Source organism: Furipterus horrens, unplaced genomic scaffold (genome assembly GCF_987537825.1).
Source record: "Furipterus horrens unplaced genomic scaffold, mFurHor1.1.pri manual_scaffold_10, whole genome shotgun sequence".
NCBI classification, from domain to species: Eukaryota; Metazoa; Chordata; class Mammalia; order Chiroptera; family Furipteridae; genus Furipterus; species Furipterus horrens.
In genome coordinates, this window is record NW_028327180.1 from 34,211,073 (window position 1) to 34,237,225 (window position 26,153).

General features: G+C 44.8%; 1 protein-coding gene across 6 annotated transcripts in view; it reads right to left on the minus strand.

The window, feature by feature from the left end:
* Positions 1–9,533: 9,533 nt before the first annotated feature.
* The window catches only part of MSRA (methionine sulfoxide reductase A), a 384,072-nt gene continuing 367,452 nt past the window's right edge, over positions 9,534–26,153 (minus strand). For 5 of the 6 annotated variants that reach the window (XM_090289002.1, XM_090288997.1, XM_090289000.1 and 2 more), the window contains one exon: positions 9,534–10,305. In XM_090289002.1, coding sequence (XP_090145128.1) covers positions 10,141–10,305 — 165 coding nt within the window. In that variant the 3' untranslated portion in view covers positions 9,534–10,140. The remainder of the gene's footprint in view (positions 10,306–26,153) is intronic. The other variant, XM_090288999.1, reaches the window with a different exon arrangement.

Consider the following 26,153-nt stretch of genomic DNA (forward strand, 5'->3'; position numbering starts at 1 on the left):
TTTGAGCATGGAAATGACCTGCTCTGGCTTTGCTCTCAGGGACCGTGGTGTGATTTAGTGAGAGGTCCTCCTGGATTCACGTTCTGGTTCTGGCCATGTCACTTGCAAACTGTGTGACCTTAGGCCAGTTGACTTCTCTAAGTCTCAGTTTTCAATATGAAGATAGATACTAATGATGCCGTCCTCGTATTTATCTGCAACAAATTCATTTAGAGGGATCACATGTCCGTTCTGCTGTGGGCAAAGGAGAGGGAAGTTAGACAGTCTGAGCTTTGCCCCGAATCATGGTACAACCTTGGATATGTCTGCTTGGTTTTCACTGGGACAACGCACTTGCCCAGGGACTTCCCTAATGCTGGTAGAAGCTGAGAATCTCTAAATTTTATTTACCAAACCCCATGTTTCATGTCACTGTTGTTTGCATTTTAGCTCTCTCTATATTTTAACTTCCAAAAGACATTACAGTTGTTGCTTTATAATACTATATATTTGTTTATATTTACCCACACATTTACTCTTTCTATCCTGTATTTTTTATTTCCATCCAGGATCATTTTCCTGTAGCCAGAAGTACTCCCCTTTCATTATTCTTTTCATGCAGGTATGTTGGCAACAAATTCCCTCAGTTTTCATTTGCTTCAAAACATTTTTATTTTACTATCATTTTTGAAGGATATTTTACTGGGTTAAGATTCTAGATGGTCTCTCTCTTTTCTTTCTGGTCACATTAGAGATGTCATTACATTATTTCTGGCATCCACTACTTCCATCGAGAAGTCATCTGCCACTTTTATTGTTGCTTTCCTGAAATGTACTGTGTCTTTTTTTCCCTCTGACAAGTTTGAAGATTTTGTGTCTTTGGTTTTCACTAGTTTTACTATGATATGCTGAGTTGTGGTAATTCTGCATTTCTTTTGCTTGAGGTTCTCTGAGCTTCCCGAATATGGGGATTGATGTTTGTAAGTTTTGAAAAATGCTCATTCAATACTTTTTGAATCTTAACTTTATCTCATTCGTTTCTTTCCCTCTCCTTCTGAAACTGTAATTATACATGTGCTAGACACTATGAATGTGTCCCACATGTCCCCAGTGTTATGCATGTTTCCTTTTTCTTGTCTCAGCATGTGACTTGTCTTTCAGTTCGCTGATTCCGTGTTATGCTGTGATTTTTAAAAAATTATCAAGTTTTTCTGTTGAAACAGTGGGAGTACTGGTCTACCATAACTTACAGCACACAATCTAGAAGTGAAAATTGAAAGATTATATTTTTAATACATCAGAAAGGAAAATTTCCTGGCACCCCCACCCCAGTCCACAGTATCCATCAAGGATTTTGCTTCGACACTGCTAATGATAATCTTCAGATAATATAATGTTTTTCCTCTCAAATACTATTCAGAGCATGTCATTGCTGTTCTCTTAAAAGACATCTTGAGGAAAAGAAAAAATATTGGACCTAGAGTCTTAACAGAGGTTAGCAAGGAAGGAGAGAGGTGCTCATGGGTAATGCAAGTTTTAAATGAAGTAGGAGAAAGTGGGTAGAGTGGGAATTGTTAGGCGGTAGTTTGCCCCGAGATTCTGCCCCTCACTGGGTCACACTGGGCAAGCCGTTGATTTCCTCCGTCTCAGTCTCATACCATTTGAAGCAAGGTTTGTTTGGTGCTAAAACCTATTCCTTACTCACTCACCAACGCTGTTGCAATTGCACACAGGGGAGCCCTCACTTAGACCTTGCCTGTCTGTGTAAAATAGCCCCCAATGCAGCGGAAGTACTAGAGGGGAAGTGGTTTTCCAGCTGCTGTGAAAAGCACGTAACGGTCCTCTGACATCATTTCATCAGAGCTAGAGTGGAATGAGAGGACTCGGGATTCAGGAGAGGTCACAAGTACTGAGGACAGAAAAGATCTACCTTACTGCCTCCTTCAGCGAAGATGGCTGGAAACCTGCGAGGCAGCAGTCCCAGAGCTGGACTGAGGATGCCCCAAGCCCTGTGGTCCTGGGGCACAGAGACCACCGGGAGAGGCCAGGGAAGGCAGGCCAGGGAGCTGGAGGGGCATGAGGAGAAGGCACGACATAGACCAGGGGCCTGTGTCAATTCATCAGCCTCTCCTGACCTACTTCAGAGACTGTCATTCTGGTGGCATCTGCTGCAAGAGAATGAAATCTAACACATAAACACAAATTGGGGGAGGGGAGCAGAGTTATTTGGGGCAGAAGACATTAGGAGATGGAAAGTTCTCCCTATGGATTTTAGCCCGTTTCTTTCTCTTTGTTTTTGAGCTATGTCCCGATTCTTTCTATTACCAGCCAGCGAGGATATTGGAGTACAAGATGACAGACTCAACTCCTGTCTCATCAATTCCATCTGGGACAGAGTGGGTAAGGCGGGTCCCTGGGCTTATGCCTTCATACAGGAATTAATTAGACTGTGACTGATTCTGTTTCAAGTGAAGAACCGAAGTCTTCTAAGAATGTTAGATCTAGCCTCAATATTGATCTTGTTCCTTTAAATTCATTTTTCCCTCCTGAGCACTCACCTGGAATTCTAAATCTCCATTCACCCTCTGAGCTGGAATAAAGGAGACTGAAACCAGGCAGCCCTGGGATGATAAAACAAAGAATTTGATCAAGGCCAAAATAAGTTGAACCAAATCAGCCAGTTCCCCAACAGGGGTTAAAGATGAGTTTGAGGACAGTCATTCTAAGTGTGTCTTGAGAAAAGTGTCTTTGCAAGTTGGCAAGTTCTGAGGACTAAGAACTTCCCAAGCATTATATCGTTTGATCCTCTTAACAACCAAATGGGGAAGGTACTAAATGGCCACCCCCATTTAATTTTGTGTGCCAGATACTGGTTTTGATTCTCAGTCCCATGCCGACCCCCCTAACCACTCCCAGGATTTAGTGACTGACACCTTGGAAACCTCGTTTCTCAGACCCTTTCTAGAGCATTTGCATATTCATGTCCCTGATGCCTTGGACACCTCGGCTTCTTCCTGTGTGAAAGTCGGATTAAGTGAGCCCGAGGGCCTCTCCCTCTTCTAGCACTGACTCTCCTCACCACCTTTCTGTAACCTTGGTTTCCATTACTTAGAGCTTTCTTGTTTCTTCAATGACAAACACTAGCAGAAAAGTATTGTCCTTTCCGCAAAACTTTCACACAGATCTCCTTGAATTCTCACAGGCCCCTGAAAAGCTGCAGCACTAACTCCCTTTTAGAAACGAGAAACTCAGGCTGAGAAACTGCCCTGGGCGTGCTTACTTTAAAGGCCCTGCTGTCCGTGCCACAGCCTCTCTCACTGCCTTTCTCCCTCTGGCCACTCCATCTTGGACCAAACCCAGGGCTCAAGCTTCGCTCTCTGCTCGTTTCCTAGGAAACCAGCTCCATCAGGGAGCTCGCTAAATTACAAGGTTTCAATTACTACCTGTTGAGAGAGATAATCCCCACCTCCAGCTCTTACCTACATGTGAGGCCACTGATGACTTTTGTGGGCCCTTGTCACTTTTGCCTCCCTGGGCCCATCCCAATCCAGTATGACCTCATCTTAACCTGATTCATCTGCAAAGACTCTATTTCCAAATAAGGTCACATTCACATACATCAGGGATTAGGACTCAAACATTTTATTTTGGGGGAACACAATTTTGTACACCGTAATAATCAACTTACTTAAAATTAGTAATTAAGAGAAAATCTTAAAAGCAGTCAAATGGGTGAAAAAAATTATGTATAGAGGCTGATAGATTTTTCACTGGAATCAATACAAACCAAAAAAGGAGAGTGAAGCAACATCTTTATATATTACTGGGGAAAAAGATGTCAATCTAGCATTTTGCACACAGCAAAAGTATGTTCCATGAACAAAAGTGGAATAAAGACTTTCTCAGACATACAAAAGCTGAAAGCATCCATCGTTAGTAGAAATGCACTACAAGAGATGTTCACGAGAGTCCTTCAAGCAGAAGGAAGATAATACCAGATGGAAATATGAATCAACCAGAGGGATGAAGAAGACTAGAAATGGCAACTATGTGAGTAAATATAAAATATGTTTTCTATTATTTAAATGAAAATAATTGACTGTTTAAAACAAAAATAAGAACAATGTACTGTGGAGTTTATAACATGCATAGAATAAAATGTATGCTATTAGCATAATGATCAGAAGGAGAGACATGGAAATATATTGTCTGAAGATACGTATACATTTTAGTGATGTAATAGTAATGAAGTAGATAGTGATAAATTATACTATAAACCTTAAAACAATAGTAAGATAATACAACAGAGATAAAGCTAATGGACCAACAAAGGGGATAGAATAGAACAAAAAATACTCAATATCCTTAAAAAAGTGAGAAAAATAAAAAAAAGAAACAAAAAACAGGTAGGACAAGTAGAAAACAAATAACAATATAGAAGATGTAAACCTAACCATATAAATCACCACATCAAACTTAAACACCCCAATTAAAGTCAGAGATAGATTAGCTTAAAAAGCACAACTCAATGATATATTGCATACAAATTCACTTTAAATATAAAGCTATAAGTTGACTGAAAGTGAAATAATGTAAAATTATATATATAGTGAACAGTAATCTGAAGAAAGCTGGAGTGACTATATTAACATAAGGCAGAGTGGATTTCAGAATAAAGAATATTACCAGGAATAAAGAGTTATTTTTAATAAAAGGGTCAATTTATCAAGAGAATATAAAAATCTTAAATGTTTATGTACTTAACACAGAATTCTCAAATACATGAAGCAAAACTGCAAGGAGAAACAGACAAATTTACAATTACAGTTGAATATTTCAACAATGCTCTCTCAATGTTGATGGAAAAGTAGACAAAATATCAGTAAGGATATAGAAGACTTAAACAACATAATTAACCAACTTGAATAACTGTCAATTATAAAACACTCCATCCAACAACAGCAAAATATATATTCTTCTCAAGTTCACTTAAAACACTTACAATGGACCATATCCAGACTACAAAATAAGTCTCAATAAGTTCAAAAGCATTTGAGATATATAAAGTATTATTTTTGACAACAATGGAATTAAATTAGAAATTGATAACAGAGCTCTGGAAAAATCTCCAAATAGTTGGAAACTAAATAACATACTTATAAATAACCCATAAATCAAAGAAAAAAATCAAAATGAAAATTTAAAAGAATTTTGAACTAAGTGAAAATGAAAACACAGTATATCAAAACTTGTGAGGTTCCACAAAAGTAGTAGGAAGAAATTTATAGCACTAAACACCTACATAGGAAAGAAAAAATGGTCTCAAACCAATGATCTTAGCTTCCAACTAGAGACCACTAAAATGGTGAGAAAAGCAAAGCTAAAACAAGCAGAATAAAGAAAATAATAAGGATCAGAGCAGAAATCAATTGGATAGAAAATATTTCAGGGAAAAATCCATGAAACCAAAAATTGGTTTAGTAAGAAGATAAATAAAATTGATAAACCAGTAGAAATGGGTTTACTGTTATGAGTGATTTGCTAAATAGGATAAAAATGTGCATTGTAAGATATTAATTGTGCATTAATCTAATCCAGTGACTATTACAGGCAAACAATCAAAGTTTGATCAATGAGTGAAAAAAGAGACTTCTCTAGTAATCTATAATAATCAAGACAGTGTAGTATTGGCGTAAAGATAGACAAATAGATTAATAAAACAGGATAGTCAACCTACTTATATATTATATATTATACAATTTCCTATTTGATTATTTATTTGATCAGTATCAAATGATCCCACTCTATATCCTCCCCCCAACTTAGTCCTGAGGCAATCTGCTTTCTGTCATTATAGTTTGCATTTCTAGAATTGCATATAACTGGACTAATACAGTATTTACTCTCCTTTTCTCTTTCCCTTTCTTTTTACACTCAGCATAAGCATATTGAGATTCATCTGTGTTGTTGCATGTCTCAGTGATTCATTCCTATTTATTGTTAAGTAGTATTTCATTGTGAGAATGTACCATCACATGTTTATTATCCATTCACCTGTTGATGGACATTTGGGGTGTTTTCCATTTGTGACCACAGCACATAAAGCTCCCATGGAATTCATATACACGTCTCTGTGTAAAGATATATTTTCATTTTTCTTGCATAAATATCTAGGCATAAAATGGCTGGATCATATGATAGGTGCATGTTTAATTTTTTAAGAAGCTGAGGGACTCTTTGCCAAAGTGGCTGTAACATTTTACATTATCATCAGCAGCATATGAAATTACCAGTTCCTCCATATCCTTACCAGTACTTGGCATGGTTGGTCTTTTTGATTTTTGACATTGCAACTGGTGTAGTGTGGTATCTCGCTGTGGCTTTATGCTCCAGGAAACTGAGTCTCAGAGATCATGTGATCTTTTTGATATCATTCAACCTATAAGGGGCAGATCTAGCACTTTCAGTCAGGTCTGTCTAATTCTAGTTGATCTCTCCACTGGCTTCTATGGTGTTTCTAGATGTCAGCAAAGCATCTGCCCCATTCTCTGATTACCATATTGTGGCTAAAATAATATCTGTTTGTATAATTGCTCTCTTAGGTGAATTTACAACTGGTTGAGACATTATAGTTCAAGCATTATGCAAAGATTCGGTGTCTGCCTGGAAGAAAAGGGTTTCACCTGGAACACCAAGTCTGGTTGGTTGGCAGTGGCTGCCCACAGTCCTTTGTGAAGAAGAATTCCAAAGGCATATCTAGGCTTAGCGGGAAAAGGCATAAAATGAAGCAGCAATTTCTAGGAGAGATTGAGGGAGGAAGGGTCAGGAGTGGCAGCAGAGGGACAAGGCATGCCAAGTGTAATAGATGCTCTAAGACCTTAAACAAGTGACATGTCTTTCTGAGTGAACTGCCCAGTTCAATATTTTGCATAATGATTTTCAAGAAGATATTGAGGAGATGCTAATGAAGCCCATGCATGACGCAAAACTGGGAGAGGAAAGCAATTATTTCAGATGTCAGACTCTAAATTAAATTATTTGAACAAACTGAAGTGCAGGGCCTAAGTAAACAAAACAAAGAGTGAATGTACATTCCTATAAGAAAGGTTAAAATGATAATAGATTAAGGGTCTACGAATATAATTGGAGAGCTCTATCTTGAAGGTAGTCCATATGAGAAATACTTAGCCTTTTATTAATCTTATGGGCCAGCAAGATGACTTGACTGCATTAATAAAAGGAAATCATAATATCAAAGGACGTACAAGGCCCATCAAACTTTCTTCTTGCTTATGCTATCTAACAGGACCTTCTGTGATAACAGAAATGTTCTATATCTGCATATCCAATGTGGTAGTCACAACAGAGGAACTGGATTTTTAATTATAGTTACTTTTAATTAATTTAAATTTAACATGGCCAAACGTGGCTAGTGGCTACTGTGTTGAACAACACAACCTCAGACAAAGTACTTTCATTTTTGGACCCAGGGCATCTAGTAGTTCTGGCCAGCAGGTGTGACTCAGGATTTTAGAAGGAAACTAGAAAGCTATTTAGCCTTAAAAAGGTTATTTGGGGAGAGTAAGTTCTGTCTTCAATTATTCTCTAGTGTGTATCTCCTGAAGAAGGCCAGACTTCCCTGGCAGCTCCTGAGGCCAGGACCCAGCCCAGTGGCCTGAAAACCACAGGAGGGCGGCTTCTCTCTGACATGTACATGAACTTGTGGCACTTCCCAACCATGAAAAATCGCCTCTTGGGTCCTTAGCTTCCTCACCTATAGAATGAGGGCAGTCATCTGAATTATCTGTCAAAAGTGTGCCCAGCTCTAAAACCTGTGGCTTTACTACTGAAGTATGGTATTTTAGACATATTTTTACTTAATTGACATGAACATAGAACAAGAGCATCTTCTTATAATAATTTCAGGCATTCATTATAGAAGAAAGGTTACCTTCCCCATTTGTGTCTGTGAGGGCTTGCCGGGAAACAGATGGCATACTCAGAGTGGATAATTAAGACGAGGGTTATTCATATAGGAATAAGTACAAAGTGAACAGGGTTTAGGTAAACCTTGAAAAGATGGTGTTGTGGGTCACAATGAGCAACAGTATGGAGCTTTTACCACTCATACACAGCCAACCCGTGGGGACCCGCAGGGAGAGCAAATACTTTGACCTAACTCATCTTCCACCCTCACTCTCCTGCTAGTGCTTCCTGTTGCCAGATCCAAATTAAAATGAGAGAGCAAGGAAGCCTATTGTTAAAATTCATTCAGGAGTCAGAGGACAGAGAGCGAGATGAAAAGTTGAGTCTGGCTTTGGAGGCACAAAAATATATCAGCACAGGCTACTCATCTTAGCGTGAGCTGCTGTAACAAAAATACCATAAACCAGGTGGCTGAAACAGCATACATTTGTTTCTCACGGCGCTGAAGGTTGAGAAGTCTGGGATCAAGGTGCCAATAGACGTGGTGTCTGGTGAGAGTCAGCTTCCTGGCTTGTGTACAGCTGCCTTCTTGCTGTGTCCTCCCGTGACCAAGAGAGGGAGCTCCTGCCTCTTTCTACAGGGGTCCCCAACCTCCAGAGCTGCGAACTGGTAGGGGTCCCTGACTGGTAGGAACCAGGCTCACAGCAGGAGGTGAGCTTGAATGTAGTAATGCGCTTGAATCATTCCCAAACCATCCTCCTTTCTGGTCCGTGGGAAAATTGTCTCCCACAAAACTGGTCCCTGGGGCCAAAAAGGTTGGGGACCGCTATTATAAGACACTTATACCGTTATGGAGGCTCCACCCTCCTGACTTCACTCTATCCCAGTCCCTGGTCTTTCTGTTTCTCCATCACCCCACCTTCCTCCCTGTCTTTGGCCATTTGTATGTCCTGGTCCTTCTACTTGGAAAGCATTTGCTTCAAGCTGCCCACTTGGGGTGCTGACAGTGATTAGGTATACCTGCGCCCAGGGCACAGCAGAAACCCAAGAGGGAGAAGAAACAGGCTAAAGACACGGGGAACCATGTCTACTTGCTAGCCCGTCTCCTGCCCCATGTAACTCCGCTCTCCTCCCCCAGTCTGTGTTTACGTGTCTCCTTTGCTGCGTTAAGATCATTCAATTCTCCACGTCAGTTTCACCACCTCGCAGAGGCCTCCCTGACTGATATAGCTAAACCCGCCCTCGAGGTGACTCCACAGGCTCAGATACTACTTCCTACCATATCCTACTGATCACCTCTTTGCCATTTCTCAGGACCTGCAATTATTTACTCACATGTTTACATGTTTATGGCTTCTGTCCCCCACCCCTTGACTTAAATATAAAGATTCTTAAGGGCAGGGACTGCACGTGTCTGTCCTCTCTAACTAGAATAGCCCCTGATGTGATCGATGTAACATGAGTGTGAAAAAGTTACCCTTACCAAAGTTGTAAGGGGCCAGAGGTGTACATGTTTTCCAAAGATTTCAATCATTCCCCATTTGGAGGAGAATGACTCTGAGGTTTTTATCTTACAATACTTCGAAATATTCTACCTAAACAAGCAAAAGATGGATGAGACATCACAGTTTGTATTATTAGACTGCAGACTTTTATTAGAACAAGCATTTCTCATAGCTGTAAGCAATGTGCTAGAATTGATCAAGCTAACTCCCATTTTCTCTGCCACGGGAGGGCTGCACAGAGAGAGCCCCTTACACACAGGTAGGATCAAAGAGCAAAGTATTTCAGCGAATGATTCATTGAAGCTATAAATGTCCGCAAATGTTAAGGCACTGGAGGGTGCAGGGAATGCGAGGTGGGACAGGGCTCGGATGGAGGATTGCCAGCATGCCTCATCCGGCCCAACAGCCTCCACCTGCCTTCCCCAGCGTCCAGGGCAGGCTCCCAGACAAGAGAAAAGCGAACACAGCATATTCATTATCCACATTCAGACCCCAAATGATCCAAAAAATTTCACAGCTCTACTCCCACCACAACTAATTAGAAGATAAATTCCATGTTATCAACCTGCCATGGCACTTTGAGTAAATTATACCTCCGTACACCAGATTTTACAAATGCCTGTGTGCCTTGTGCACTTCCAAAAGCCACTGGCATGAGCCACAAAAGAACTGCCCAAGTTGTGGAAAGCATTTTTGCTGTGATCTCAAGGGCTGACCACGTGGGGAGAAATTACTTTTTAATGCCCAGTGGGCAGGATACTCCGGTGCCCCCAAGGCCACAGTAGCCATGGGGGTTCTTGCTCAGGTACTGCTGGTGGTACTCCTCTGCGTAGTAGAAAGTCTGTCCCTCCCGGATGTCAGTCGTGATCTGGCCGTGGCCATGCTCTGACAGAACCTGTGGAGAGAAAGGCACCATCAGGCCTCGATCCTGGCAAAAATAGTTCCAAGGAGGAGGCACGGGGATGTCGGGCTGGGAAGGGACCCGCACAGGTGGCTTGGGATGTGCAGTGGGTCCTGTGCTTTGCCACTTCCCAGCTGGGTTGCTCTGCGCAAGCTATAATGTCCTTGTTTTCCCTGGGGAAACAGCAGGGATGTGTGGCCCCCGGCTGCCCTGCGGAGAATGGGGTCCCCGAGTGAGCGCACTCAGCAGGGTTGTGGTGGGGGGCGGTGGGGGGGCACCGCAGGACAAGGCAGGGAGGCCACAGCACCACCCAGGGCTGCCTCGTCTGCCTCCAGCTCAGGGATGGGCCCCCTGCCCACTCACAGGCAGGACAGAGGATCCCCCACAAGCTCCCTGTGGTTCTAGGGAGCAGGGACCCTGCCAGGATGCCCTGAGGAGCAGAGGGCCATTTGGGGTCTGGGCTTTGTGACTCTAGGCCTGGGCTCCTGGGGAGCAAGGTCAGCGGAGGATGGAGGACAGGGCCTGAGGGCCTGTGTGGGCTCATCACCGCCCTCTGTGACCTACTTGAAGGCCTGGTGGCATCTGCTGCCAGGGAGAGAAACAGACACGTAAACACAGGTTGGGGGAGGAGAGCGGAGCTATTTGGGGCAGGAGACGGATTAAGAAACAGACATCGTTCCCCATGGATGTTAGCGCGTTTCCTTTCCCTTTTGGATTTCAGCTGTGCCCCAATTCTTCCCTGTTCCAGGCTGCTTGCGGTATTTGAGCACAAGGCTACAGAGACCCGGCCCCGGTTTCACTGATTCCACTCTGGACAGGGGTGCAAGGTGGAGTCTGGGACCTGTGTCTCTGTAGGGAACTGACCCACCTCTGTCTGTTGGTCCATTTGAGAGGAAGTGTTCACTCACATCTTTAGAGCATCTGGAATCCAATACTAATATTCAGCACGATTTGCTGCCATGGCTTTCCCCTGAGAACTCTCACCTTTCCCCTGACTCCCCACCCAGCCCTCTGAGCCCGAACAAGACCACTGAGAAGGCTCTGACAAGCAGGCCGGGGTGGTCAGGGACAGGGGCCTCGCTTGCCACGGCGGGCGGTCGACCGGCTTGGAACCCAGCGCTCAGAAGCAGCCAGTTTCCTTACAGGGGTTAGAAAAAACAACGGAGGAGCCACTCTGATCTGAATTTTGACACTTTTTTGGTAAACTAGCAATTATCGAGGGTTCACCATATGCCGCACTCTGCACAAAGACTCCACACTGTTAATTTTAGCCTCGCAACAGCCGTCCAAAGGAAGTACTATTATTATCATCTGTCTTTAAAAGTGTGTGTCAGATATTGTGTCTCGGTCCCTCGCATTCTCAGCTCGCCCTGGGATGGCACAGGCTGCGAGCTTATTGCCAGCAGCGCTCCGGGTTAGACACCACCCGTGGGAGAGGCACACGCGGATTCTGGCAGGCTGGGTCCAAGGAGAAACCGTGTTCTCAGGGTGCAGCTGTGAGGACGGGCACAGGGAGAGGCGGGAAGCAGACCTGAGCCTGCCAGCACCTCCCGAGAACCGTCCACTCTCACACTGCGAGCGATGAGCGTCAGTGGTAATGATTTCTAGTAATTTCTGTAACTTCCTGACATCCTGAAATCCAGGGGTGCTTTTCCCTGACCTGCACGCCAACAGCCTTTCTATCTAATGATTCTGGGAGCACCAAGTTCCCTTTGTAAAATCGACCCTCCTTGAAACGGCTCACACGCCTTCTGTTCCCATGCCTGAGCCCGGCTAACGTGGCATTTGGTGCCAGCATTGTTTTCAGGACGCAGAACCTCAGTGAGAAGGAGAACCTGGGACAGGTTAGCTGTCCTGGTCAGAGCGCGAGTCAGGAATGACCCCATTATGATGAAAACCGGATCAGCGCCCATGGTGCACAGTGGCGATGCAGTCACTTAGGTCGTCCCTAGTATTTGCTGTGAAAGAATGCCGCTGGAGGGGGGCTTGGGACACTGGGTGGCTGTGGCAGTGGGGTACTCTGGTAAAGAGCATAAGCAAGAGGCCTGTGGGGCGTGCAGGCCGAGAGCTGGGGAAGGGAAAGGATGCAACGTGAGGACCTGGCGTTCCCTGCCGAGCTCAGACAGCCGGGCAGCGCTTCGGGCTGGGTAAGATCAGCCCTTATTTCTGTAGCTGAGTCCAAGCACCAAATAGGTCAGCTCCTGAGGGTTGCGATTTGCAAGTGGAGTTCACACCCTTACTAGTTCAGGAGCCCAGGGACACCCCCAGAGGGCCCATCGCTCACTCCACCGCAGGCACGCCCACGGGGACCGGCGACCCTCTGCGCTCACCCAGAGCTCTGTGGTGGCAACAGGGGTCTTCCGCATTCTGAGGTGACACTGGGTGTTGACCTCAGAAGCTTCCCTGCTGTGCCACACTGAATGGGTGCTCACACGCTGCTGAGACCCTCCCCCCTCCTCTGTCTCCAGCACCCTCCAGGACAGGGCAGGGCACCCAGGTGTGCCCACCTGCCCCCTTCTTACCCACCTCCTGTGGGCTCTGTCCTCTCTGAGGGTGACCTCCTCACACTCCCTGCGGGACTTCTCTTTCCTCCTTGTTTGAACTAGGCTGGCCTCCCAGAAACGTGTCTACCAGAGGCAGGGGGGCCAGCGCCTGCAACGGTGTTGCCCAGGCCCCCGCCTCCTCTCCACTCCAGCTCTCACGGATTCCCAGGCCCGCCAGCCCAGAGGGGCAGCATTGCCTTGGAAGGCCATGGTCAGGGAGGCATGACGGTGGGGGGCCAGGCAGTACCAGGCCTCTGCCACAAGATGGCAGGCAATTCACTATTATTTGAGATGAAACCGCCAAACAACAGGGATGAAAACCCACAGGAGCCAAGCTACGCTGCCCTCCTCGACCTCCCCTTCACCCAGGCGTCCTGGACAGGTCTTGTCCCTGTGGCAGACACATGCTGGAGCCCCTGGGCTGTGGTCACATCGCCCCCTCCACACTGGCCAGCCAACCTCCAAGCTGAGTCCGTCGCTCAGCAGAGCTGTGGCTCTGAAACGGAGGGACAGGACAAAAATGCACAAAAGAAACTGGATAGGAAAGGAGGAAGCAGGAAAATGAAAAATCCCATCTGGTCTCTATTTTTCCTTCCTCTCCACAGACCAGGGCTCTTGCTTTCTCGCCTGACAGAAGCCAGTCACTGTCCTCAGCCACCTCCCAGGGCCTGTAGCTCAGACACACACAGTGGACGCTCCTGCGAGGGACTCCAGTGGGCTCCCTCGGCCCTTTCTGTCTATTTAGATCTTGTTTGTGATGGTCAGTTCTGCAGGTATCTGCCCTTCCACTCCGTGCTCCCTCTTGGAGGTCAAACCCCAGGGCCCAACTCTGCCCAACCTGCCCTTCACTTCTCTAGGCTCCAGGGCTGGGCCCACCCCCACCACACAATCACCAGCCCTCCCCGCCCCTCCCTCTGCTGCCCCCCCCACCCCGCCCCCCAGCTCTGGCAGCTCTGAGGAAGGGCTCTCCTGGCCTCACTCCCTCACCCTCATGCTTCTATCCCCCATTCCTACCAACTCCAGAACAATGAAAGCTTCTGGTTTGTGGCACATTTTTTCTTGCTGATTTTTAAAAAATCTTCAACTGAGGATATGTTTTATTGATTTTAGAGATAGAGTGGAAGGGGAGAGAGACAGAGACAGAGAGAGACATCAATGTGAGAGAAATATCGATCAGTCGCCTCCCGTCTGCACCCTGACCGGGAATCGAATCCACACCTTGTTGGTGCACAGAACGACGCTCCAGCCAACTGAGCCACCTGGCCAGGGCTCTTGCTGATTTTTTAGAGGGTTGTGCCACCTGGTTCAAGAAACCTCTGGAAGGTCACCTCATGGAATTGATCATGCTTTTCTCACAGATTCCTGCCTCACCCTTTTCTTAGATGGCCCCAGAAAGCCTCCTATGCCTTTATTCTCTTATCATTTTCTTTCTGGAAGCAGATTTTCTGTCTGTAAAATGGGAACAACATCTCACTCACCATGCTATTATAAGAATCCAAGATAAAGCATGAAAAGTGCACAGAATCCTGGCATATTTTTAAAAAATGTATAATCATTTATTATTTATTATAATTACAATGATTTAAAATGCCAAATAAATTTCGGATCTACCTTGTCAGTTACATCAGTTACACATACTATAACTGGAAAGAGTCACACAATAGAAACAATAGGCTATCCAAATTCTTCTGCTTTCACTTGGTTTGGGGCTTTTTTTTTTTTTTTCTAAAGTATATTTTATTGATTATGTTGTTACGATAGTTCCAATTTTTCCCCCTTTGCTCCCCTCTGCCCAGTACCCTGCTTCCCCCAGCAATCCCACACCCCTTAGTTCATGTCCATGGGTCGTGCATATAAGTTCCTTGGCTTCACCCTTTCCTATATCATTCTTTTTAAAAATAATTAATTAAAATTTTATAACAATAAAAAATAACAATTGCCCCCTCTGAGACTTAAGACCCTTTATAATCACCCTGGCATATTTTAACTGCACAATAGTACTGGCTCCCTTTCCCATTAGCGCTCAGGCTGGAGGGGAACTAGCCCACCCACCATGCCCCCCTTAAGTAGTTCTCATCTACACCACCCGTGTTCTCCCCACTTCTACAGCTTCAAAGCCAATCTCTACGGACAGGAAAAAAGAGGTGAAGAGGTGGATGCCAACAAGCTGAGGCAGAGCTCCTAGTCTCCCAACAGGTGTCTGTAGCCCCAGCCACTCCCGCCAAACACCACAAATGCCTCAGGAAGTGGCAGGGTCATTTCATTATGGATGCTCTGCCGGCACAAGTGCCCTGGGCCCAACTCAGCATTCCAGGTCTACTGGCAAGAAACCTTTCTTTTAGTAAAATTAATGAACGTGCGACCATTCTGCTTACTGCAACCTGCTAACAAGCTTATTAATCGCTTTGCTGAGACTCTCCAAGTGCCCTGCATGGAAATGATACGCTCTGTGCCACCCCGAGAAAGCACAGTGTGGAGGCCCCAGCAGTGCCAGCTATGATGCAGCATCAATAGGTAGTGTCAGGACTGTATCAAGCCAGGGAGGCCAGCGTTAAGCCCTTGTGTTCATCCCAAACTGCAGGATCTCCAAAGGGGTTCCCAAAGTGTGTGACTCCAATCCATGTGAGGTTTTGACTGACTTAAGAGTGGGGGTTACTATTCTTATTTCTCAGTGGAGGACAGCGAGGCCCAGGGACAGAGGAGGCTTGTCCCGAGTCACTCAGCAGGGAGCTGCAGAGCTAGGACCAGAGCCCCGCTCTATTTCCATTACTACTGTAAGACCACTGTCCCAGGGGGCCGGATAAAGATGCTACCTTTCCCTTAGAGAGGGAGAGTTTATTTCAAAATATCCCAGAGTTCTGGACATGGATCATCCTAGATTTAGATCATATCTCTCCCCACCCCTGCTCACATCCCTGGAACTCAAAATGTGTAATGTATATTTCTCAGGTCTTCTCAATGATTTTTTTATTGTGGTTAAATACACATAACTCCAAATTTTTCATCTTAACCATTTTTAGGTGTACATTTAGTAGTGTTAAGTACATTCACATCGTTGAATAACCAATCTCCAGAACTTTCATCTTGCAAAACTAAAACACGGTACTCATTAAGTAACTCTCTGTTCCTCCCTCCTTGCAGCCCCTGGCAACCACTAGTCTATTTTCTGTGTCTATGAATCTGGCTACTCTATGTATGTCATGTAAATGGAATCCTACAGGATTTGTTTTTTTGTGACTGGCTTCTTTCACTTAGCATAATGCTCTCAAGATTCATCCATGTTGCAGCACAGGTCAGAATGTCTATATGAATACATTTTATTTAGCCATTCATCCATCAAAGAACACTTGGGTTGCTCCTCATTGTTTCTTTAGTTGTCAAATAATACATCTTGCCCCATGACAAGCACCCCTCACAACCATTCCTTAGGTACTTCCTGGCCTGTTCATGTCAGTAGCCTCCTATTAGGAGGCTAAGCTCCCCAAAGAAGTACAAACAGAGCACAATGGTGAAAAGACTTGTGGTTCATTCATTCTTTTTCTTGTCTCACCTCAATCGACCCCATTACCAATGACTGCATGACAAACACAGAAGATGAACACTGAGGCCCATCTAAGGTCAACTAACAGAGAGAGCTGGGACTGGCTGCCTCCCATCTATTCAGGGGGACAGATGCCCTCCAGACACTGAATTCTGTATACTTCCCAAGTATCACCGGATGTCGAGAGGACAGAAGACCTACTCCAAGTGTCATAAAGCAGAAACTGATTTTTTAGTGCCAGGATCTATATCAAATTTCTAATGGACGTCAGAGGAGGAGTTTGCAGGGCCCCTCCAATGGGGCAGACATAAGCCATTGGGTGCTTTTCCTTGTACTATTTTCTCATTTCATCATGCCAGCCAAGCCTACAGGGGTGGGATGCCATTTTTCTGACTTTACCGAAAAGGAAAGTCAAAGAGGTTAAGAATTATGCTCAAATTCATGTGCCTGGAGCATTAGTCATGGGTTTGGGACAAGAATCCAGGTCTGTCCAGCTTTTGATTCCACGCTCCTTCCCACCTGCATGTTGTAACTGGAATTTGGGGATGCAGGATAAGTGAGACCCAGGATGCTGGGCCTGTACTTCCCTAACAGCGTGTCCAATGTATGAAAGGTTAATAGTAAACCACCCAAAATCTCGTGTTGGGATTCTATAGAGCAGAGCAGGGAGGGAGGAGAGAGGGTTGATTCTAGAGACACTGACACGTGTTGATGCGTGTGCACATGTGTGGGAGAGATGTGTATGTGCACTTTTTAGAAAATGTGTCATAAAAAAGAAACTTGAATTTATAATAGTGGGTCTTAACATCTTGGGGGGCATCATAGATTCCCTTGAGAATCCAATCAACACTATGAACACTTCCCACATAAAATCACTGTAAAGTATTATGACCCTTTGAAGTCTACCCATGGGCCTTTAGACAGGGAAGGCCACCAAGTCCAAAGTTATCATGACAACTGCCCATTCCCCATTCATGGGGTTCTGGAATCATGTAGGCATATTTAATGGGCAATGAACACTTTCAAGACAGAGGACCTCAATTCAATCACAGATTGAAGGCCCGATGAGAAATGGTTGTGTTGCCAATGGGAAAGTCAGCAGGAAAGGAAGACGGTATCTCAAGTGCCGACCTCATCAGATTCTTATTTTTTAAAGCCTCATTACCTCTAGTCCAGGCTAACCCCACTTCCTCCACCCAGTGCAGGCCCTATCTTGAGTGTTGGGTTTTTAGATAATTATTTGTCAAGTGTAAATGTGTTTCATTTTATTTTAGAATCACTTTTAAACAAATATTTTAATGGTAAGAAATTGGTTTCCTAGAACTGAAATCCAACTTACGATACTGAGCCCACATAAAATCGGGGTTTGACTTTTAAGAACTCAACATGAAACTTGCACAGGGGCCAACCAGGTCTCCTTTACAGAAAAAGGCTCTGGGGCAGGGCGCCCCAGACACGGATTCTGTTGCTCACTGCGCCCTCTAGTGGCACAAGGGAGCACGTACCAGGCATAGTCCACTCCCTGGTTCCTATTTTCCCTGTGTGAACTGAGAGCACATTCCCGTTTCTTCCAGATCTAACTGAATGAAATCCCATACTTTGTCTCTATCCTGCGTGTGTGCACACACCCCATTCAAGCTTCATAAGCTCAGCCAATGCCAGTGCCCAAGTCAGCAGTTTTATTCCACTGGCAGCTTCTGGCTGACCAGATTGCCATCAATCACGACTTCTGGGAAAGGACATAAAATGACTGCTGTGGCTTTTAAAGAAACCACTAGAAAGAAAATCACCACCTATTCTGAGCTGAGCTGAGGCTCCTCTGCATCCAGTTCACGACAGCTCAGCACCACAAGTGTTCGGGGAGCGGGCTTGCCCCCGCCCACAGTGGACTCTGGAGCAGCAGGAACTCCAGGCTCCGGAACCACAGAATCATCCTGTGAATCAATCAGTGAGGGGAACAAATCAGGGTGGGTGAAAGACCCCTGGGACAAGGGTAGTGCTCAAAGGGGCCAAGGCCTTTACGAGGCCCAGTCAGAGCTTCACAGCTTTGCGGAAGTGAGGGAGGCAAAGCAGAAAAAGAAGGGACACAATTAGATCTAATTTGGTCCACTTACAAAACCTGCTTATGCAAATGGTGGCCTCTAGATGGAATGGTTTCGGCTGCCTAGAACAGCTACCATGTTCTTATGCTCTGTCCTTCCCCAGACTCTGCAATGCATCCAGCAGTTAAAGGCTTTCATTATCTGTTCCTCTGCGTCCCCCTCATCCTCGAGGTAAGTCACAAGTGCCTCCTGACCGACAACGACTGTTTTTCTTGATTTGCAACACAAAATGATAGCTACAGCTGAGTTCTGTCTCTGCAGAGAAGGGGGAAGAGTTTGGTTTGGGCACTAAGGATGCAAAGTTTTACCCACGCTCTTTGGAGTGTGGAAAATGGGCCATCGGCTTGTTAGAAACACAGAATCTAACCTCCTCCCCAGAAATACTGAATCGGAATCATTTTTTAAGAATCCTTTCCAGGCCAATCCATGTACGGTTAGAATTTGAGGCACTCTGCTTGCAGACCACATCCCCTGCTCTCCCTTTAGAAGCTAAGTGGCCATGTGACTTGCTCTTGTCAATAGGCTGTGAGTGGAAGGGTCTGTATCTTTTCTGGGCTGGAGCTGTCCAGCACCAGCATGAGTCACACTTTCCCCTTGGCCACAGCAGCCAGCACTGTCCTAGCGAGTGGTGGATCCGTCACCGTGGTCCCGGTGTGAGGGCAATGACAATCTGCAGTAGAGTCCCCACACAGAATATTATGTTTCCTCTACTGCTGTAGTTCCCTGGTTTTCCCTGGTTTGGGTTGTGATGCTGAAAGATCACGGGAGACAGGCACAGCTCTGCTCTGCGTAAGCCGGTCACTACACTTCTGTGCAATAAGTTTAACTCTCCACCATCACACGTAACCAACTAATTTCTGTAATCACTGTGGGGCATTTGCCACGCACCACGAACTGGGCTAGGCAGGCAGCTTGCTAGGTGTTGGAGGAAAAGTTCCCCGAGTTAAAGGAGTTTATGGTTTAGAGGGGAAGGCAGTACGACAAGGATGTGATAGTTAAAATGGGACACAATGGGGGCCACACCCACACACTGGGGAGTGAAGAGGACCACTGTCCATCCATCTGAGGTCAGAATTCAGCTGGAGGAGACAGGACGTACATGCACATGGAAGGCCAGCATATCGGAGGCACAAACAGAGTCCTTTGAGGCCGTGAAGGAAGGAAAGACTAATCCAGCTGGGAAGGTGGAATTTCACAGCCGGTGGTTGTGAGGACAGGGAAGGGCCCATTCCAAGCATGTGGAGAGAGAGAGAGGGAGAACAGTAAGAAGGCACATTGGAGGTGGGCTCAGATGAAGAGGAAGGGTGGGGAAAGCTGAAAGCGACTCAGGCAGACAGTGGGAGAGACCTTTAGAAGCATCCAGTTCATGGTCTCATTTTCTGTTTGCTCCCATGTAAGGTAACCCAGCTCCACACTTTCTGTTGATCCACTGCCCTCCAGTCACAGTGACACATAAGAGCACTTCACCAGATTAAAGGAACCACTTGAATCCAGGCAAAGCTGGCAGCTGCCTCCGAGGTTCACCTCCTGCCTGCAGTGATGCCTTTCAGATCAACTGAGCCCAGGCAGAGATGCTTGGTATTATCTTTTGCCTCCCCATACTTTACAAATTCCAACATCGTTTCATGGGTGCAAGAAGAATTGGGCCCTTCCTTCTTCTCTACTTCATGCCCTGAAAGGTGGAGCCCCACCAGGCTGGGCTGGGGACCCAGCGTTGGAGCAGGACAAGCAGCTCAGGGCTGTGCAGCTGAAAGGTGCCACGGCCCATTTGCTCTGGCTTCAAGGTGCTTCCTGCACCCATGAGGTGGCTCAGAATCAATCACATGTTCAAGGACTGCTGGTTTCTCTGGGTTGATCTTTCCTTTGAGGACTGTGGTTTTGAAAAAGAATTCAAATGACTTTTCCTGTATATGAGTTTTCCTTGCCTGGCTTTCAGTTTTACAGGAAATGGGCCCCCCACCCCCATATGCACACCCCTTTGTATACCTCCAGGGGTAATAATCTGCTTTTTCATATCTGAAATCAAACAACATTAACTGTTTTTGTTATATCCTTTGCATTTAGTATACAAAAGAACCCACGTTTCCGTTTTCAGAGGAAGCCAAGGACACTGGCTTTCACCTTGGGGATGAAATGCAGGTTTCATGAAAAGGAAAGCTCCTTCGTTCAGGAAGGTTGACTAGAAAAGGACTTAAAGCAAAATGCCCGCAGCCTCAGGATAGGGCCCTGGCTTCAGCAGGGAAAAGGGACTCTTCTAACTTCCACCAGTTCCCCTTTCTGCATGAGTTTCAGGGATTCAGAGCCGCAAGGAAGAGGATTCATTCTGCTTTGAACTGCGAGCAGAGTGGTCGACCGTCCTGACTTGCACAGGACTGGGGTTGCCCAGGCTGCCGCACTGTCAGCGCTAACACGAGGGCCGTGGGGGCTCCATGGGTGGGTGCAGTCCTCATGGTCGCCACAGGGCAGGTAGAGACATTTATGCCTCTCACGGGGCGTTTGTGCTGCCCTCTGGGTCTCAGGTTCCTTAACTGTAAAGTGAGAAGGTTAAGCTAGGGGCTCGTCCCCCCCCACCCCTTACCCATGTTTTCTCTTTGAGTCTGGTGTTCCAGAGCCTTTTCTAAATTGTGTTGCTCGCCTCCCCCCACCCAGATAACTATTATTGAGTTTATTTATCACATCATAAGATAACAAGTTTACACTTTAAGGGTTTTGAGCATAGTCTCAGAGTTGGGCAAACATCACCATTTCATTTTATTTCTGTTCCTCAGATTGAATAAGCTCAATGAACTTATCTTCTCTTACTCATTCTTCCTTCTGCCTGTAACACAGCCCCTTCAGTGGCTGCTTTTTAAGGTACTGTACTTTTGAATTTCTAATATTTAGTCCTTCTTAGTCTAGAATTTCTATTTCGTTCTTTAAAAAAATAATTTCTGTCTCCTTGTTGATATTTTTAACTTGGTGAGACATAGTTCTCACTTTTTCTTTAATTCTTTAGACGTGGTTTCCTTTAGTTCTTTCAGCGAATTTATAAAAGCTGGAAGTCTTTGTCTAGTAAGTTTCACTTTCATGTTTTGTTTTGTTTTTTTTGTCTCATAACTTTTTTCTTAAAAACTGGGCATTTAAAATAATATAATGTAAATCTGAAAATCAGTTTGTTACTGTTGCTGCTGCTGTTCATTATTTAGTAGCTTTCTTGGACTACATCTGTCAAGTCTATATTCCCCTTAATGTGTGGACATTGAAGTCTCTGCACGGTTAGAATAAAACTACTGGTTGGGCCCAGGGTTCCTTAAATGCCATGAGGCAATGTCTTCCACCCTTAGGCCCCGTGTGTATGTTGGAGCAAACATAGCTTTATGGCTATAGCAACTTTTAGCTCTGCCCTATCTTTCTCTCTTTACTTGTACAGGGCCTCAAGGTCAGCCAGAGGGCAGAGATTAGGGCCTTCTCAGGTGTATACACACACAGTTTGAATATCCATTCACCAACCGAAGGACATTTGGGTTGTTTCCAGTTTGGACCTATTATGAATAAAGCTGTTTATAAAGATTCAGGTATAGGTTTTTGTGTGAACGTAAGTCTTGATTTTCTTTGGTAAAAACTAGGAGTGGGACTGCTGGATCACAGGGCAAATGCATATTAAACTTGATGAGACATTTCCAAACGGTTTCCCAAGCTGGTGCACTATTCTGCACCCCCAGCAGCCCCACTGGAGAGTTCCCGCTGCCCTGGGCCTGTGTTAGCACTTACTGTTTTTAATTCAGCCCTTCTAATTGGTGCATGGTGGTCTCCCGGTGGGTTGCAGTGTGCATCCTCCTAATGACTAATACTGCGAAGCATCTCCTAATATTCTTATTTGACTTCTATATATCTTCTTTGGTAAAGTGTTTGCTCAAATCTTTTCCCTATTTCTAAATTAATTTGTTTGTTGTCATTGTTGACTTTTGACAATTCTTTACAGATTCCAAAGTTGTATTTTGATTTCAAATGCATAACCCCTGCCCAGAGACAGTGGTATTGAGCACCTTGGCTTAAATCTATAGCTTAATGTTTTATATTTTATATTGAATATAATATCTGTGTATTTACATACACACACATATACATACACACATACATATGCACATACACATATAGCTCCTTAAGCAATTTTATGATTCAGTTAAAGAAAACACTTAACGTGTCCCCATTAAGTCGTTGTTTATGGTACCAGGAAACCAGAATTGAAGAGTATACGGGCCCTGCAACTGAGGAACTTTTAGTTGCAAGAAATGTGGTTTTAAATGGGATTAAACTAAGAAATGTGTAAGAACGACTGTATGTAACACATCAGCTTTTTGTGTACAGAATTATTTGTTCAAACACATGGTTGAAACATGTTCATGATGACTTTGTAAAGGCCATTCACTGTCATTAGTAAATCCTTTCTTTACTCATAAAAATAGTCCTCAATACAAACTAAAGTAGCAATATTCTGAAAGAAGGCAGTTTTCATTAAGATTTCTGCTGCCATGTTAAATGGATACTCCTGTCTTCTGTGCTCATGCAATGTGATGAAAGCCAAGTCATGTTCTCTTCAAACACAAAGTACAACCGGTCTGTCCACGTCCCAGCACTGACTTCTCCCTGCCAAGGACTGGGGTCTGCAGAGCAGCTCAGCCAAGTTTCATTCACCACCGGGTGATGATCTATCTGCAGAACGGTGGGAAGCACCTCCCCGAACACAGAGATCAACTACCAACAGTAACTTAAAAAGCAATCACTGTTTCTCAAAATTCTCTTACACTGAGTTTAAAAAATGAGACTTAGCAACTTGATGGGTTTTTTTATTCACTGATTAACACAATAAAAGTTGTGCTCATTTCAATATCAAGAAATGAAAGCCTCCCTTGAGCCACTCCCTGCCCTGGGGTCGGTTATATCTGTCCACTGGCAATAGCCAGTCAGCTTGCAAGCAGAGAGTCTCCCTGGGGTGGAAATATGTATAACTTCTCACTGTATTGTCTAGGGCTGAGAATTAAATGATTGGAATTCTTTTTGTTATTAAAGGAGAATAAAAATAGGACTATAAAATAAAATATAAGCTCTATGAGAAAATTCATTTAAGATATATTTTGCTCTAAAGCTTTGGCTTCGAGCCTCACGTGGTAGAGGGTGTATAATGATGTGAAATAAAGAATAAGAAGAAGCTTCTGCTCATTTGCTCTGAAGCTTTAGAACAGCCCCGTGTGAGTAAATGGAGGGTGGCCCACTGAGGTCTGTTCCCCTGTGACACGGCCAGTGTACCGGCACCACCGCAGGACCGCAGGCACTGCCTTCCCGGTCCAGGCGACGCTGTCATCCCTTCTAAGCTGAGATCATTGGAGGACTCACCTCCGTGGCTCTTCCATTTGCTAACACAATACAAATGGAAAAGTAAAACCCAAGTGGAGGTAGGAGGGAGCGGGTCTGGATTAATGAAGACTCTATCCAGGCTGTTGAAGCTTTTCAGCAATGAAGTACTGTCAGGATTTTTTCTAGAGAAGAGAGGAAGGCAGGGAAGGAGGGAGGGAGGGAAAAATGGGAGGATTAAAAAAAAAAAGAATCCAAAATAGGCTATGGGTGCTCTTTGCCAAAACATAATTTTAATTTTCTTCAAGGCTCGGAACCCGTGGAAGAACTGGAGCTCCCTCGAGAGAAGATGGCAGGAACAGAAGCTAATTATACAGCTTAAATTTGATAATACAATGCAATTGGCATGGTTACCAGTTAAGGCAATCTAAGTCCATATTAACTGGAGTTAGGACAATGGCACTATATATTTAAAGTAGCACTTTGTATCTCTAAGGATCAAAAATTCCTATGTCTCCAGGGGTTCTCCAGTAAGTCATGTTTGTACAGATATATAAGTGACAAGAGGGGTCTGAGTTCTACCCTTGGTCCTACCAAACCATATGACCTTGAGGCTTGGGCTTCTTTTCTGTAAAATGGGGATGAGAGACCTACCTCTCTGCATTGTTTTAATGAATAGATGAGATTAGCCACTCAAAATAGTATATTCTCTTTCAATAGCACTGCTTGTCCTGTGTTAGTTGTTGTTGAAGACATTATGATCTTTTTGAGCCCTGGGAATGTCACCCTGGGACAGGGATTATGCCCAGACATGGGAAGACCAGACCCTCCCGAACAGTTGTTCACATCAGACAGATTTTTGTTACTTTGAAGACATGGGCTGTGGGCCTGACTTCCCACACCAGTGTGCTGGTGGCCCCGGGCCTCGCTCTCGGCCTGCTCACGCGTCCTGAGTGTCACAGGCTGCACAGCGCGGAGGAGACTGGTAGTGCCATTGAGGAGAATGGAGACACAGGCCTCGGAGGATAACCCTTCTCCTTTGATTTTCTTTATGAATAAATATCTTGATCAATGTCTATTGAGACCTCAGTGCAAGTCTGTGTCTCTGGAAGACCAGGAAAACAAAGTGCATGCCGGGGAAGGGGTGGGGATGGAGAGGAGCTAGGAGGTGACCTGCCTTGAGTGCTTGCTTGCTTGGTGCCAGGCACCATTCTGAATGCAGTAATTTACATGAGCTTCTAACAGCCCCTCTGATGAAAGATTTACTATTATCCCCATTTCTGTAACAAGGACGCTCAGCACAGAGAAGAAAGGAACCAGGATTTGAATCCTGGCAATCCAAAGCTGCCTTCTTAACTAAAAAGTATTTTATGTCCACTGTGTGACAATATATCTGCCCATGGCAGAGTATTTACTCACATTATCCATTTTCAATATGACAAAAGAGATTAACTTCACCTAAAAACTTGGACATTTAAATTACATATTCCTCTTGGAATATCACTATCAAGAAGTAAAATGAGACTGGCCCAAGTTAATGATCCCAAGAACCTTGATATTTATTCTCCCCACTCCCTGCACCAAGAGATGTGGTCATTTATCTCAGGCTTTGGTTCCTGTCAGTCTGCAAGTTCCCTGCTTGTGACAACACAGATTTTCTGCTGTGCTCCTGATCTCATGATTACTCTTGAAACAAAATTAGAATTTGGTGTAGAAGCTTGTCAGCCTATCCATTGCTTTTTATTGAAAGCTAAGAAGTTCCCATCTGTTGGTTCTCCTTTGTATCCTATTAATCCACTCAGAGAATCTTTGCATTGCCAGAGTAGCTTAAAGATTGAGGTGATCCTGGACAAAACTCTCAGAACTGACACCTTCTCAGGATTCAGAATGCTGTCACCATAAGGATGCAGAATAGGTATTCAAATATAAACATAAAAAGCACATATGAAATAGAATAAAAATGCAAACTATATTCCAGGTACTGTGTTGTTCAGCCCAATGATGACTCAGACTCTGCATTTTGAGGGATCTAGACCCCTTCTCTCTACCTGCCTATTGAAACCTGCCACTCACCCTGCGCTAACCGACCCCCCGCCCCGCCCCACCACCATGCTGCAAGCTTCAGAATTGGCACATACAAAATTGGAGCCATTGCTTTTCTTCTCCTTCTCCCCGCCTTCTTCTCCCAAAGCTGTTTGTCTTCTCCTGCTCCCTCTCTTGGTACGCAACATAATCAGCCACATATCCCCCAAGCTATTCATCTCATTGCTATTGTCAACCCTCCCCTGTCTGATGTCTTGCAGTAAATCATATTTATCAAGCAAA